The 15,722-nt window shown below is 46.7% G+C and overlaps 1 protein-coding gene across 1 annotated transcript in view; it reads left to right on the forward strand.

The window, feature by feature from the left end:
• Positions 1-15,722, forward strand: part of PAPPA (pappalysin 1) — a 224,107-nt gene that overhangs the window by 57,439 nt on the left and 150,946 nt on the right. The window contains exons 4-6 of the mRNA XM_028529324.2: positions 447-740; positions 7,140-7,332; positions 13,652-13,773. Coding sequence (XP_028385125.1) covers positions 447-740; positions 7,140-7,332; positions 13,652-13,773 — 609 coding nt within the window. The remainder of the gene's footprint in view (positions 1-446; positions 741-7,139; positions 7,333-13,651; positions 13,774-15,722) is intronic.

A 15,722-nucleotide genomic window follows, 5' to 3' on the forward strand; every position in this document is an offset into this window, starting at 1 on the left:
AGGCAAAATGAGAACGGAAACCAAGGCGTCTGACCTTGAGGCCTTCACATAAACAAAAGTGTGTAGAATATTTATAAATCAGGGTGTAACTGATTTTCTGAGGAAGAAGTTGGAGCAGAGATGTCTACTAGCCCAGAAATCAAAGTCCTTGAGTGCTGATCATGCCACCTCTTTGAAGTAGTTTGAAATCACTCTGGGTAAGTTGCCTCACTCCTTCAGGCACGGGTGTCTTCATCTGAAAGTGAAGGGATTGCATAAAATGACTTGTGAGACTGCTTCCTACTAAATCAGTGATTCACATTACAAGTCATAACAGCTCCTCGGGCAGTGGAGGCATAAGGTGGAGAAGCCTGTGGTTACTTTGGGCAGCACCCACGTATTGGGGGATTCCTGAACCAGGAAGCAAAGTGTCCGGCTTGTTTAAAGCTCTGATTTTCACCCTGCAGGTGGCATTGTCTTGAACCCCTCTTTCTACGGAATTCCGGGGCATACCCACACCATGATCCATGAGATCGGGCACAGCCTGGGCCTCTACCACATCTTCCGAGGCATCTCGGAAATCCAGTCTTGCAGTGACCCCTGCATGGAGACCGAGCCCTCCTTTGAGACCGGAGACCTCTGCAGCGACACCAACCCGGCCCCGAAATACAAGTCCTGCGGTGACCCGGGGCCAGGAAATGACACCTGTGGCTTTCATAGCTTCTTCAACACTCCTTACAACAACTTCATGAGCTACGCAGGTAGGGCGCTACTGTCTGCAGGGTGCATAGGGCTGGGTGTCAGATACGGGCTCCAGGCCTGACTCACAGTAGCTTTGCGCAAGGTCTTTACCGATGCTGATGTGTCTTCTTCCCAAGAAAGGCCTCATCCCATATGACCAGAATACCAACCCTTCCGTGAAGTCCTCAAGTGTACTCGGGCGATGTTTCATCTGAAAGGTCCTCAGGAAGACACACACTGGGAAGCCGACTGGGGCTGATAGTCAGGAAACCTGAGTAGAAGGCCTGGCTCCGCCACTAGTTTACCCAACACCTTTCAGTCTATTGCATCCTCTGTTTTCCCAAGGAAATGGGCTCTTTAGACTCGATCTCCAAGGATCCTCTTGGTTTTGCAGCTGTATTCTTCTCAGAATACATTCTTGCAGCGGGTGGTTTTTGAACCTTTCAAAAAACCCGACAAAACTCTTATACTCTCCTTTACTATTTTATTACCAGAGAGCGAGAGAGAGAGAGAGTTGCTTTTAGTTTTTAAATACATAATGATTACACGGATTGATACTTTTTGTAGCTGCACACGTCTTATCAAAGCCCTTTTTATTCTGTCAGTAACAGTATTAAGGGTTCACTCATTGGGTTCTAGGATGCCCCGTACTTCCTTCTAGCATATAGCAAGACCACGTCTAGCCCTTTTAACACTTTCTGCCAGTTAGAACAAGACACCCCTCTCTCTAAGAAGTCACAGCCCTCACCGCTGGCCCGGTAAAGCCAAGAGCCCTTGTGTAAGGCAGGATCTGCAAAACTCTATTATAATATTCAATGTAGGTGCCTCTTTCTGCCACAAATGAGTCCTGCGAAGACGGAGATTATCTCTAATCCATCACTGTGTTCCTAGCACCTAGAACCAGGCCTGCATGCTTCATAAATGTGTCTTAGAAAGAAAGGGAGGGAGGGAGTCAGGGACAGAAGAACATGAATGAATTCTCATATAATAAGTCTATAAAATTGATTCTGATCAGTAACAATGTTTCCACTTATATAAAAGTTTATTGTCCATAAAGGATTTTTATTATACACCATCTCATTTCATTCTAACCCCAATTCTCAGGGGTGGGAAGTGTCCACACTGTACAGATGACAGTGCTGGGACTCTCTGAAGTTATTTGCCACAGGTCACGCATCTGACTCTAGGCCTTTTTTCCCCTCTACAATGGTGCCACTCTTCAAAAAAGACCTAGATGATGCGTGAGTGGGAAACGGAGCAACCTGGGTGGTTTTCACACTCGGCTCCACAGAGATGCCTCGTGGGAGGTACAGGAATGCCCTGGGTGGGGCTCTATGCTTCTATTTCCACTTGAACCAGGGAGGCCCCCTCCAAGTATTTTTCATTCCTGTTGGGGCTTTGCTTCAGATTGCATGTGGAAAGAAGATTTGCTGCTAGAATGCAGTGCGTTAGATGACCCCCAAGGGTCTTCTGCTTCCCCGTTTGGGCGGTGACCTCTGGGGGCCTCGGGTTCCTACAGGCCAAACCTGGGGTCTCTTGAAGAGTCCGTAACCCACCCTGGCACCAGAAAGAGGCTGTGGGTTCAGGTCTCTAAAAGGGGCCAGAGTGCTGGGTATTTCCTCAAAAGCGGGTTCCCACTGGGCTCCCATTCCCAGCCCGGCTGCCATCCCACATGCAGTGCCCTGTCCCCTCACACAGCCCTGCTTACGTTCCATTTCTGTAGCACCTTTTCTTGGCCAGCTCGATGTACATGGAAAATAAACAATAACATGAGTTTGGAAGTTTGCCGGCCTCTTAGGAGCCTCGGAGCTGCCACTAGCTACCAGACCCCCATAAACTAAATCTTTTTTTGTTCCCCTTTGTACAGATCTAAAGGGTGATTGATTTACTGTTGTTTTTTTAAAGGAACCCCTCAGCTCAGTGACCCATTAACAGCAGAACTAATTCACTGAGCTACGATAACAAACTTACACCCGCAAAAGCATATTCAAGGCGACCACGAGCTTTGCAATGTTTGTTTTCCTTAGGATCTCTGATAGATGAGGTGACAAAAGCAGCTGGAGGAAATTCAAATGCAGAACAGGATCGGGTTCTCAGGGCTGGGAGAGCGATGGTGCAGGGACTGAGCAGTCCAGGCGAGAGGGCGCAGGCCTCGCGGGGTCAGCTGCTGGGAGTCCCGTCCTTCCTGGGTGTTTCTGGCTCAGGCCTGGCCACTAGCTGGGTAAGGCGTCCAGCACAGCGCCATCTGCAGAACCTTCCGCAGAGAAGTCTGTGCTGCCCAGGAAGCTAGCCAGGAGCCATGTGTGGCTGTGGAGCCCTTGGGATACGGCTGGTGAGACGGAGGAACTGAATTGTTCTTCTCACATACCTTTCATTCATTTAAATGGAAATAACCATACATGGCTGCTGGCTACCATATTGATCAGCGCAGGATTACAATAATTACTGAGTGCCTAGGATGTGTCAGACACCGTGTGAAACACGTCTTAGGTTTGTCTCACAGAATCTTCAAAATAACCCAATGAGGTAAGTGCTCTTGTTATTCTGCCCATTTTACAGATGCAGAAAGTGTGGTTTAGGGAGCTTCAGTAGCTTGCCCAGAGTCACAGAGCAAAACCAAGGCAAGCTTTTCTTACTGCAGAGTTATTCATTGATAATGACCTGGCCCTTTTTCTGATATGAGGTGAGGTTGAGAGGGTCCAAAGAGCTCAGATCAAGCAGGCACCGGGCAGATGGTGGGGGCGAACATACTGAGCAACAGGAGAGTATTGTCACATTGCCCTGGGAAGACAGAAGGACAGCAGCCTGGACCCTGCTTCCTGAAGATAATAGGCCATAGGGGGCCCACCAAGCACCAGGGCCCCCTCAAGAGTGTGGTAACCAGGCCTTTTCCAGCCTATGGGGGCCCCTGTCTAGTTACCATCTTCCCGTGCATTAGGGCCTTTTAATATGCACATGTGCTTTGACCCAGCCTTCCCCAGCTAAGGAAGATGTCCTAAGGGAATAAATCAGTGGATGTGTTTAAAGATTTAGTCATACGAATGTTCTTAGCAAGGTTTGTCCTCTGAATATTAATTAGGCATTTACTATCTGCCAGGCATAGAAGAGAAATGCTCATATGTGTGAAAAATTAGGAACAGCTTACACGTCTAAAGGGAATGGATTGCTGAAATAAATCACAAGGCATCCATATGAGACAACATTATGTGGTCGCCAACAATGATGTTGGAGATGATGGAGGGAACAAACAGGAGGAGAGGGACACAGTGGTTCAGAGCATGAGGTTTGGATCATGAGGACCGAACCTGCATCCTTCATGCACTAGCCTTTGACCCAAGTGAGTTACTTCTCCTCTCTGAGCTTCAGTTACTTCATCGATACCATGGAAGACAATCACACTTAACTAGGTGATAGTAGGTGTCATCGTACAGGTGACAGACTTAATATCATAACTGGTGCTCAATCAATGACACTTAGTAGGATCATTGATGCGTTACTGGTTGTGAAAACAGTCACAGGGTCTTATGTAGAGAGTGAATCCGGTGTGTGTGCGCGTGTGTGTGCATGTTTGTGCTGATGAGAATTTCACATATTTGACATCTCCGCATGCACAGACACATACCTGTATACCAACTATTAATTCTGGTATCTCTAGGTAATGAGTTTAGGGTGGTATTTATTTCCTTGTAACATTTTTTGCCATATTACAAATGTCTTACGGAGAATATCTGTACCTTTCCTATTCATTTATTGTTCTTAGTATCATTGTCATTATCATTATTGTTAAAACAACAAGAAAAGGGAGGGGTTTTTACAAAGGGCAACTCAGGTACCCATGCACTCGACACGGTCAGCTCGTTAAAAGCTCTCACCGGCGTTAGGAGGCAGGTAACATCACTGGTGCCTGATTTCCAGTGGGTAACAATGAGGCTGTCAGGGGTCAGCATTTTGCCCAGAGGCTACGGGAAGTGAAGGGACCACATCCGTGCCCTGCACCTCCGTGTTCTGTGACTGCCCGGCCACAGATGGAAATATGTTCTTGAGAACAAAGTTGTGTTAGCAAACCCAGGGCACTCCATTGACATCATGGGACTGGCGCAGGCTCCCGGCTTGCTGACATCCCCACATTCCTTTCTGGTGGGGGACAAGATGGGGACAGCAGAACAAGATGTGCTGGCTGGTCCTGGAGACCAGGGTAAAGTGGCCACAGATGTCGGCAGAGGAGGCATGTGATGGTGGGAAGCCAGACATGAGCTAATCGAGACGGAGCATTAGTGATAAACAGAAACCCTGGGGCACCTCACCCCAGGTCCTCATAGCCGCTCTGTGTTGTGTGTCCTGAGACAGACTGTTCTCCGTTGGTCTCTTTAAATTTCAGATGCATCTCTGTTTCCCTACCAGGTTCTATCACCAATCCATTTTCCAAATTCTTTTCTTAGTGACCAACACGGAGATGCCTACTTTGTAAGTTATAAAAAGTAAATGTGCTTCTTTGGGGGTAAAAGAAACAAATCAGAGTATACAGAGAAAAAAATCACTGTGTTTCTTCTCCGTTCATCTTGATAAATGCTTTGTATGCTCCAGCTCACTAAATGCTCTCTACAACCCTATGTAGTGGGATTGATTTAAATATCCCTGACGTATATGTAAGGGATCAGAGATTTAAAGTTACTTCCTTTATTTGGAAATGATTGATTAGTATTGTACATCTGTATTGATTAGTAAGGTACATCTGTTTGTACCTTAGCCTGTGCCTAAGGTACACAGCCATTTCCTGATTAATAAAGAGATGTGCCATTTCTAATATTTTACTGTTATAATTAATGCTTGAAAATCCACACCGTCCAACTGCCCAGCACCTGCCCAAACTTATTGTCTGTTTGTTTGATGAGGGAAGTGAGTTTATGCTGCAGGATTCCCAGCGGTGGGTTTATTTTAAGATCTGGCGAGCCCTGTGCTCCTCTGTCTGGGGCCCAGCTGCGGAAACCCTGACCAGGCGGACACCTCTGGGAAGTGGTGTGTTTGGAAACGAAGCCAGAACAGTGCATTGTCCTGGGGCCACTGAGTAAAGTTGCTGAAGGAAGAGACAGGAGGCAAGCTTCTTCCTTGGGGGCTGAGTCTTGGGTCACCACCTTCAGTCCACATCTTAGAAAAGAGAGCGTGGGATTGAAGGTCATTACATCTAAAGACATTGAAGGGATTGTATTCCAGCGCCCTCAGACTCCAGCTCAGCTCCTGTTTATCAAACACCTGCAGGATAACTGTATCCACACAAAATCTCATTTACGCTCAGAAGTTCTCATATGGATTAGAAGCTTGGCCTTGGAGTCAGGATTGCCTGGGTTCACATCTCGGATTCGTCTCTAGTTCTGTGATCTTAAGTTACTTGATCTCACCTAGCCTCAGTTTCCTCCTCTGTAAGATGGAGAAAATCATAGTATTTATTCCAAAAATGGTAGAAGAGTTCAGTGTGTCCAAAGCAGAGTGCACCATGCCTGGCTCATACTGAGCACACAGTAAAAGTGTCAGTGTCAGTTCTGTGCAGAAGGGGTCACGGCATGGCCGTCAGACCTCTGCGGTCTCGCAGCTCCAGCTCCCACAGTCCCTCACTCAGATTTCTTTCCCAGTCTTAGCCGTGCAATCTGGTTGACCTCAAATACCTCCTTCTTCAGAAGCCTCTTTGATTCGCTCTCCCGTGACAACATGCTGTCTCCTGTTCATCAGTGATCGGCATCACAGACTTGAGCAGCCTTCTAACAACCTTGACTAATACAACAAACTGACCTTCACTTTATAACTAGATCGGTGGCCCCTCAAGGGCAGGGATGTTTTGTGTTTTACCTTTCTGTGGCTCTTGGCACAAAGCAGAGAATATGTAACAGATGCTCGCAAGGTTTGCCTGAAGGACAGTATCACTGCATCAATAAAGAGCAGAACTACTGAATGAATGTGAAGGAAAGAATGAAGGAACAAGTGAGTACATAAAGGAACAAAGGAACGAGTGTGTGAATAAACAAGTAAATGAATGAATGAATGAATGAGAGATATTGAATGAGTGACAAGGGAGGGAACAGGTAAGGGAGGGTGTGACTTACTGACCAGTGGACCTGGGGCTCATGGGAAGCAGCCTGCTTTGCCCTTGTCCTTAGCCATGACCTCTGGGCTGTTCCCTCTCAGTCTCAGATGTACTTCTCAGTTCCATCCACCCTCCCCTTCTTCCTGTTCCCCCTCACCTGTCTGCAGAAGTGATGACTACACTAATTTGTTCACAGACCATTAACTCTTGAGCGCTGGAAGAGGCCAGCTCTGAGCTGGCAGGGGCTGGGGTGCTGGCTCCCAGGCCTCCAGGAGACGTCATGACTCTCTTGTGTGCCCGCCCGTGCAGCCAGGTTCTTATCTCCGCTGCTTCCCCCTTACAGATGACGACTGCACTGACTCCTTCACGCCCAATCAAGTCGCCAGAATGCACTGTTACCTGGACCTGGTGTACCAGAGCTGGCAGCCCTCCAAGAAGCCGGCGCCTGTCGCCCTCGCTCCCCAGATTGTGGGCCACACAACCGAGTCCGTGACGCTGGAATGGTTCCCACCCATCGATGGCCACTTCTTTGAAAGGTGAGTATGGGCTGTGAAGTGCTGTTTCCCCTCTCTCCCTCCTGCCAAGAAGAGGGAAACTTGGAAGGGAAGCCAAACTTGGGAGAGAGGTTTTGCTCTGTTCTTTGTCTCTGCTCTTGTTCGACGAGTGCCCGGCACTTACCACAGTGACTGACTGGTCCCTGGAGGTACATGATAAATTCGAGGGTCAAAAAAAAAAAATAAATGAATGAAGGCTAATAGAAATGTATAAGTAATGAAACATTTTAAGTGAATGAATGCATGTTTAGCTTTATTCCTAAAAACCTGGAGAATTCTGTTGCCAGAGCCTCCTCTGGGATGGAGGTACTGGTCTCATCTCCAAGATCTCAGGACTTGAAACTGGAAAACACCTTCCTGGACATATTGTATGTGAAGTTACATATGTGTGTTTATGTATACAGTGTCTGTCCAGAAGGTATCCAGCCATGTAATGGGAAAAAATAGACACATTTATTGAAGAAGATGTAAGAAACATTGTACATAGGACAATGATGCCTCAGACCCCTTCCAAGTAGGCACCTTGGGACCTCACACAGTTCTCCCAGTCACCATCAGCTGCCCCATCGTATTTTCCTGAATCTCATAGATGGTCTGAAATCTCTTCCCTTTCAAAGGTGATTTTAGATTTGGGAAAAGCCAGAAGTCACAGGGTACCAAATCTGGGCTGTAGCAGGTCTGAGTCACTTGGGTGATTTGATGTTTTGCTAAAAAACTCTGCATGAGATGTGGTATATGAGCAGGCATGTTGTGGTGATGAAGCTGCCAATCACCAGTTGCACACTGCTGTGGCCTTCTAAATCATCTGAACAGTTTCCACAGAGGAATTTTCAAGCTTAATGTAAAATTTGATGCAGATTTTTTGCTCTACTCACTCAGCCATTTTGAATGCAACAACCACACAGTACACATGCTTGCTCAATGGCATGCTCAGTAGAGCAAAAAATCCCCATTGGCTAATACAGCGAAGTTGTCATTGTTCATGCATGAGCATTCCAGTCCACTCTCCTTGGCCACCAGGTTACGTCGATGTCGTCGTGCAAACCATTCCTGTCATATTAACAATGGCTGGACTTTTTCTGGACAGGCCTCGTGTATTTATACATTTTACATGAATGCACATGCATATGTATAATCCAGAAATAAGCATATATCTAGATATCTGTATAGCATCTTCATGCCCAGTGTTTCTCTGTAGAACAAAAAGTAGAATTTTTAGACCAGGGAATGATAAGCTGAGGCACAGAGTATCTTGTCCTGCTTCCCTGTCATTTATTAGCTGTATGGCCTTGGGCAAGTCACTTTCCGTCCCTGAGCCTTACTCTCCTCCCCCGAAAAGTGGGTCTCATGATGCCTCAGTGGCCTGAGGTGGCGATGGTCTCTTGTGCTGCTTTTTAGCCTTGAGACCCACCGAGGAGCTCAAGACTTAAGGGAAGCAAATTTCAAAGGGTCATAGAAACAAACTAAGATGTTGACATCTATTTTGTAATTTCGCTATAATTTAGGACAGATTAGTACATCACAGCCACCCCCAGCTCTTCTTGGAAATGTTTATTCAATCATGATGATATAACATGGATGATGCTGAAAATAATAACCAACTAATCATTAATTAATATTACTCTGCGGTTGTGGTTACTTAGCAAGTGCTTGCTCTGTGCAGGATTCTGTGCTAAAGGTTTTATATACAGAGTCTCATTTAATCTTTCCAGTAACTCTATAAAAGGGAGATCATCTTCTCTGTTTGCCAGATGAAAAGGGAACTGGAGCCCAAAAAGACTGAGAGATTAGACCAAGAGCCCATTGAGGGTGGCGGGAGCTGGGCTCTAGCTCATCATGTTTTGCCATGTCTGATCTCAGACCGCCATGTGTGTTCATTAGGCCCTCCCAAAACTCAAGTTATAAAGGACGCGTGTGTGTGTGTGTGTGTGTGTGTGTGTGTGTGTGTTTAAAATATATTAGATCATGGCACCACATTAAATTTGGGCTCTGATTTTCCATCCTGCCAGCAGTCCCTGAATCTAGAACCCTCATATGGCAGCTGGGGGAGTGTGGCCACAGGGAAGGAAATGTATGCCTGAGCTAGCCCTCTGTAGACGCCCCGCCTTCCCCTGCCCCAGCCGCCCTCGCTGGGAGCTCAGAGCTGGGTTTGGGAAACCTCATGTGACACTTCAGAGCAGCCTTTCCAGCAGCCCGTAGATTTATTTATTTTTTCTGTGGCAATGAGAAGTATCAGACTTTTGGTCAAGCTTGGCCTCAATTCCACTTAAAAATGGAAGTTTTGTAAATGAAGTTTCCTGTGTATGCATTCAATTTGTATTTCATAAAGCAGTTATTGTCCATTAAATAAATACCAGCTGATTGTTGGAAACCTATGGGAGGGTTAATTGTTGTGTAATGAGATATGTCTCTCTTACATAGTGCCCTCAGCTTCAATCAATATGTTTTTAATAACCGATAGTCAGTTGGTACATGGGGCTCGTACAATAGCTATTCTGTTCCGTCTGAGATTTCATAATGGAGTTATCATATGCTAAATTAAAACTGACATTTTAGAAACATGTCTAATTAGGGTTCACAGCTACGGAGATCATAGTCTATGGCTAAAGGAAGTAGGTCCACAAGTTCAGCAGATTGTTGTAAAGAAAGGAAACTATGTATATCACTCTCCCCTACACACAGAGTTGGTACTCTTGCAAATCGGCTTAGTGCGGAGTACAAAGCATTGATGGGAGGCTGTGTGTGTCCCGTTCTCAGCTTCCCACTCCTGGTCTCTGGGAACTAGAACAAGGCTCTCACCTCTCAGATCCTGTCTTGACCCTGAGTCCTCCATAGAAAGGTGCTGATAGTGCCAATGTCACCTGGGTTTTGGGAGGGAGGGGATTCAACAAGATGACATCTGTGATATGCCCAGCACACACACACTCTGTATTAAAAAAAATAGTAGCTCCTCTATTGTACCGAGTTTTCCAGAGCTGTTGAGCTACTCGAAATTGTTCTTTCCCTGCAGAATCTCTGGTGTTTTCCACTACATCCATCAATGCCAACCTCTCGCCCCTGGCCATCCTCATGTCCTCCTGCTGTTCTGCACATCTGTGGCCACAGAGAATACAAGGGTTTTCCTTAAAAAAACACATTCAGATCCTCCCACAGCCTGTGTCCTCACACATGGGCAACTGAATAAATAATTCAAGGCCACCCCTGGCTTTTCTAACTCCTTTATTTTTATCTGCCATGCAAACATGTGTTGACTGGATGGTTTCAGTTAACTGAACAATCGGCTGTGATGTGCTGGAAAAAGCACTGGACTGGGAACCGAGAGACCTGCATCTGAAATCTTGGCAGCCTCACTCCATGCCCTCTTTCTTCCTCAGCCTGTGCTCTGTGCTGTTCTGTAAGCCAAAGGGTCCCGGCCTTTCTCTATCAGGTTCTACTCCCCAATCCCAGAATACGGAGAATTGTCCCAAGGATGGAGCATAGCTAATACCATTCTGCATGCACAGGAGAGGAGTTAAGCCATGACATACAGTGGATGCCTTAGCAAATCACTGTCCAATAGGACTTTTCTGCAATAATGGAAATATTCTCTGTCTGCATGGTGGATATGGTAGCCATCAGCCAACTGTGGCTAGGGAGCACCTGAAATGTGACAAATGTGACTGAGAAACTAGGTTTCTAAGTTGTACTAAATTTTGATTAGTTTAAGTTTAGATGGCCACAGGAGGTCAATGGCTGCCGTTTTGGGCAGCATAGACTTGGAGCTTAAACACTGACTCTTGTGGTACCCAGGTCGGAAAGAGGATCTCAATGTGTGATATCAATGTGTGTGTGTGTGTGTGTATACAAATCAAATAAATGCCACAGGTAAGAAGCACATACTATACACCCCCTCGATGTGTAGGATACTGCCTGGTTTTGGTAAAGGCCACATAGATTGCATGCCTTTCCAGGCTATGGCCTTGGGATGATTACTTTGTACTCATGAACCTTATTAGTTTTCTAATCTGTGAAATGAGGACATCCCATCAAATTTACTCGCCCTCAGATGATCAATGTCTAATACTTGTACAGCACTAGCCACCAAAAGTGTAGAAAAAAAGACTGTCCATTGAATGTATAGCTGAAGCGATGGGTGAACATCTGAATCCATGATGGAATGTGGGGGAATCCCCTGTGTGGGGCTCTGAAAAAGCAAGGCACATTGCTGTCAGGTGGATCATGGTTTGTTCACTCATCAGAGTGATTACTGAAAACCTAGGATGTGTCAAGAACTCAGTGAAGTACAGGTGACTGTATGAATATGCGTACAATCCAAACAGAATTTAAAGAAGTAGAGAGAGAGACTCAATGGCCATTAAGGTCAGTGTGGTTCCTGTTTCCATCCCAGAACGTTTGTAGTCGCATCGTCATTGTGAAGCCATTCCTGCGGCTCAGAACTGCCATGCATGGAGTGTGGCCGCTGTGACGGGGCTCTGCCCTCCATGGTGGTGCCCAGGGCTCTGCCCTCCACAGTGGTGCCCAAGAAGTCTCTCTCCTCACTCCCTGTTTTCGGCCTAGAAGAATATGTGTATAATTGTTACCAGTGCTAGCCCAGTAGTAACTCATACATGTTCAAAATATAGAGAAATTTCAGAAAACCAGAAGGAATAAAAATATAGGTGGGGGATCATTCCATGTTCCACCACCTGGAAATTACTTCCAATAATATTTTATCACATTAAATTTATGCGAACAGCATTGACAGGCTGGCTGTAGATTCAGTGTTGAATATGCCTTTTTCACTTACCGTTATGGCTTACATTTTTTCATGACATTCCATAATCTTTATCGATATTTTTCCAATAACTCCTTACCATTCCATTGAGCCGATTAACCTTAGGCTATGTAATGCCTCTCCTATCTCTGAATAGAGTGTGCTTTTTAAACTTTCTATCGATGTATGGTTTTATGTTTACAATGATGAAGCTGAGAATGTAAAATCTGAAATTCAAGGGTCTGAACTAGGTTCATCATTAATCTTAGCAACATGTCTGAGTGGCTACTGTGTATCCTTCCATCCATCCATCCGTCCATCCATCCATCTGTCCAGATACACATGTTACCGCCATATAAGCAGATAAGCAGGGGTATGGCTTGCTCAGATTCAGGTTTCGGGGTGAGCTCCCTGGCAGCCACGTGCAGGAGGAATGGGGAGGAGCAGCGAGCTGTGATGTCCACAAGCTCGCTCTGCCTTACCCTGTGATCCCAGGGGCTGTACAGCTGCCCTGTGAAGGGAAAGTCCTAAGGCTTGAGACAGGACTCCCCCATGCATGTTCTTGCAGGGAGCCAAAGGAGGGACCTTCTTCTAGAAATGATGAAAGAACTTTTGGCAGGATCGTTGCATTTTGAGAAAGATGGGCTGGGCTGGCACATTTCTTGGCAGCTTTCTTCCCTTTCCAGTTCCTCTGCAGTGGTCGCTCAGATTTGGGGAGTTTTGGGTCCATGCTAATACATGAGCTCATCCCTTTTTCCTCCCAGCAACTGCCTCCTAAACATATGCCAAGTCTGGAGAACAAGTAGGATCCCAGAGGCTGTTGCGGCTAGAGAGAGTTTGGATCCAGATACAAAAGACAGTAGGTGGTAGGGGAGGCCACCGAAATATTCCACTTCAGGGGCTGGGCCCTCTGAGGGATTGGCTCAGCCCTTGGAAAGCTGCTAAAATGAATGAGATCGGGCAGTAAGGAAACTGCTTTTGACTGTTAAATCCAGGAGTGCCTCATCCATCTCCAGAATGTCAGGGCGGGAAGGTTCTTTAGGCATCTTCTAGTTTAGCCCACATCTTTTCAGTTGGAGGAACTAAACCGTTCCTTCTTCTTATTTAATACCTGGGATGCAGGATGGTGCCTCACACATGGTAGGTACCTGATAAATATTGGTAAGTGAATACAATTTGAAGTCCAATGGGGCAACAGATTTTCTCACAACCCCACACCAAATTCTCAATGGAGGTTTGGGTGGTGGATGAAATTCAGATTCTGCAGGTAGTGAGTGAGTCTTTGGCTTGTTGATTTGGTGCTGCTTGAAGTTAGACCAGTGTATCCACCATTAGAATGGAAGCTACTTAGGTCCCAACAAGGTCCTTGCCGGACAGTGGGGAGGAATTTCAGTTTGTCGTGTTCTGGAAGCTTTGGCATGCATTGGGAGAAATAGGGATGACAACATAGTTGTGCCCTCTGCCCTGTTGCCTTTGGCCAGGTGGAGTCAGGGGCTCATTCAACTGTTCCTAAGTCGGTGCATTTTCCTTCTCTCCTTGGCCTCCTAGAGAATTGGGATCAGCATGTGACCTCTGCCTGGAAGGGAGAATCCTGGTGCAGTACGCCTACAACGCCTCTTCCCCAATGCCCTGTGGCCCATCAGGACACTGGAGTCCCCGGGAAGCAGAAGGTAATCCAGCCCGGAAGCTTACGTACAGGTTGGGTACGGGAAGAACAACTCTTTTGACACATCTGGAGCTTTATGATTTCAGTGGTCTTTTCCACACACAATCTCATTCAATCTGAAGATGGCACTGCAAGGCCCATATTTTTTAATTTTTTGTTCTTCTTTCCAGCTCTATTGAAATATAAGTGACATGTAACATTGTGCAAGTTTAAAGTATACAACATGATGATCTGATGTGTGTATATGTTACAAAGCGATCACCACAATAAGGTTCGGTAACACAGGCATCACTCACATAATTGCCTTTTTGTGTGTGAGAACATTTTCAAGCTACTCTTAGCAACAGTAGTGTTGCTAACTAGAGTCACCGTGCTGCAGAATAGAACCTCGGAACCTTCTCATCTTACAGCTGGGAGTTTGTACCCTTGGCCCAACATCAAGGCCAGGGTTCATGCCTCCATTCAGCATGTGTGTCTTGAGTACCTGCACTGTCCTGAGTATACCATCCCACTTTGCATACGAGGAAGCAAAAGCGCTGGGACATTAAATGAGTGCCAGGGCCACATACCTGATGAAGACAAAGCACGTATGTGTGTTTCTGACTACCCCCAAACCTTAACAGGCTATAGGTACGAACCAGGTCACCTTAGAATCAATACACAAATTTGGGGGCTTCGAGACATCCGTAGTCTTTTGATTGTTTTTTAGTTATTTCTGGGAATACCCAGGGCATTAGCACATGTCACAACTTTTCCTTTCAGTGTCTGTCATGTGCCCTTCCTTTTGGAATCCATTGATCTGTAAGACCCCTGAGGGAAGCCCCTCATGATTGCCCCTGTTATGGGCTCAGAGGGAGTCTCCGAAGCATCCCAGGGACCAGAGATCTGCGTTCTCTTACAGTCTCGGTCACTGCCAGATTCCCTTGGTGTTCTGTAGACATTAAGAGAGTGCCTTTTGCCCAGGGATTTGCTGCACTGTGGCCCTGAGGCAAGGCTGCCTGGAACTTGGAGGATCTCATGGACTGTTGCCTGTTCAGTTTGCTTCTGCAGTGTCTCTTGCCTTAGGGCTCAGATCTAATTCCTGAAGCCAGGCTGACAGAGACCCCACATTTCCTTCCCAGGCTTCTGCCTTGCTCTCCTTCATACACACAGTCTTAGAACCCCCACCCCCGCCCTGCCCCATCAGTCCCTTCTGCTCCTGTGCAGGTCAGCTCAGGCCAGCCGTCCCTGGGCGAGGACACCAGTCCCTCAGGGGGAGCAGAGTCCGATTCCTCATTGAGGCTCAGTGAGAACTCCTCTGTTTTCCTCTATATTTTTAGAAAGAAGGTTGAAAAGAAAAAGCCAGCGATAGAATAAAGCACAACAAGAGGGATCAGAGAGGCGAGTGAAGGAGAAAAATGACAACACTATACTTCATCTTCCAAAGGAGCTTAAAATAAAAACGAGAGTCGGGAACTCTAAACAAGCCCATCTGGAATGTGCAGCGAGAGGGCTGTCTGGAGAGATCCTCAGTTTGGCCCCACCGAATCACAGGCTGTCAGGCTTGGACGGGATGCTTGGGGTCATCCAGTTCCGGTTCTCACCCGGTGCCGGAAGCCCCCAGTGCCCTCCGTCCCTCATGGAGGCTCCCCTAGCACTGGTTCGCATAGTTCTTGGCCTTCCTGTTCTAGCTCCACTGAGATCTGCAGTCATGATGTTCCCCCCAAACCTAGCTCATGTTGGGTTCTCACAGAACAAAGTAAAGTGTGCATCTCTTAGGGGACAGCGCTTTCTGGACTTGCAGAGAGGGAGCCAGTTTCATCTGTGACCACCGTGGGAACTGTGTGCCAGGCACTGTGCTGGACACACAGGCGAGGCTGAGCTGACCGTAACAGGGGAGTCCGAGCTGGACATGGACGATCACCTTTCAGTGTGGTGAGGCCTGTGCTCATAGACGTATGGAGCGCTGGGGGC

This window comes from Phyllostomus discolor, chromosome 3 (genome assembly GCF_004126475.2).
Source record: "Phyllostomus discolor isolate MPI-MPIP mPhyDis1 chromosome 3, mPhyDis1.pri.v3, whole genome shotgun sequence".
Classification (NCBI taxonomy): Eukaryota; Metazoa; Chordata; class Mammalia; order Chiroptera; family Phyllostomidae; genus Phyllostomus; species Phyllostomus discolor.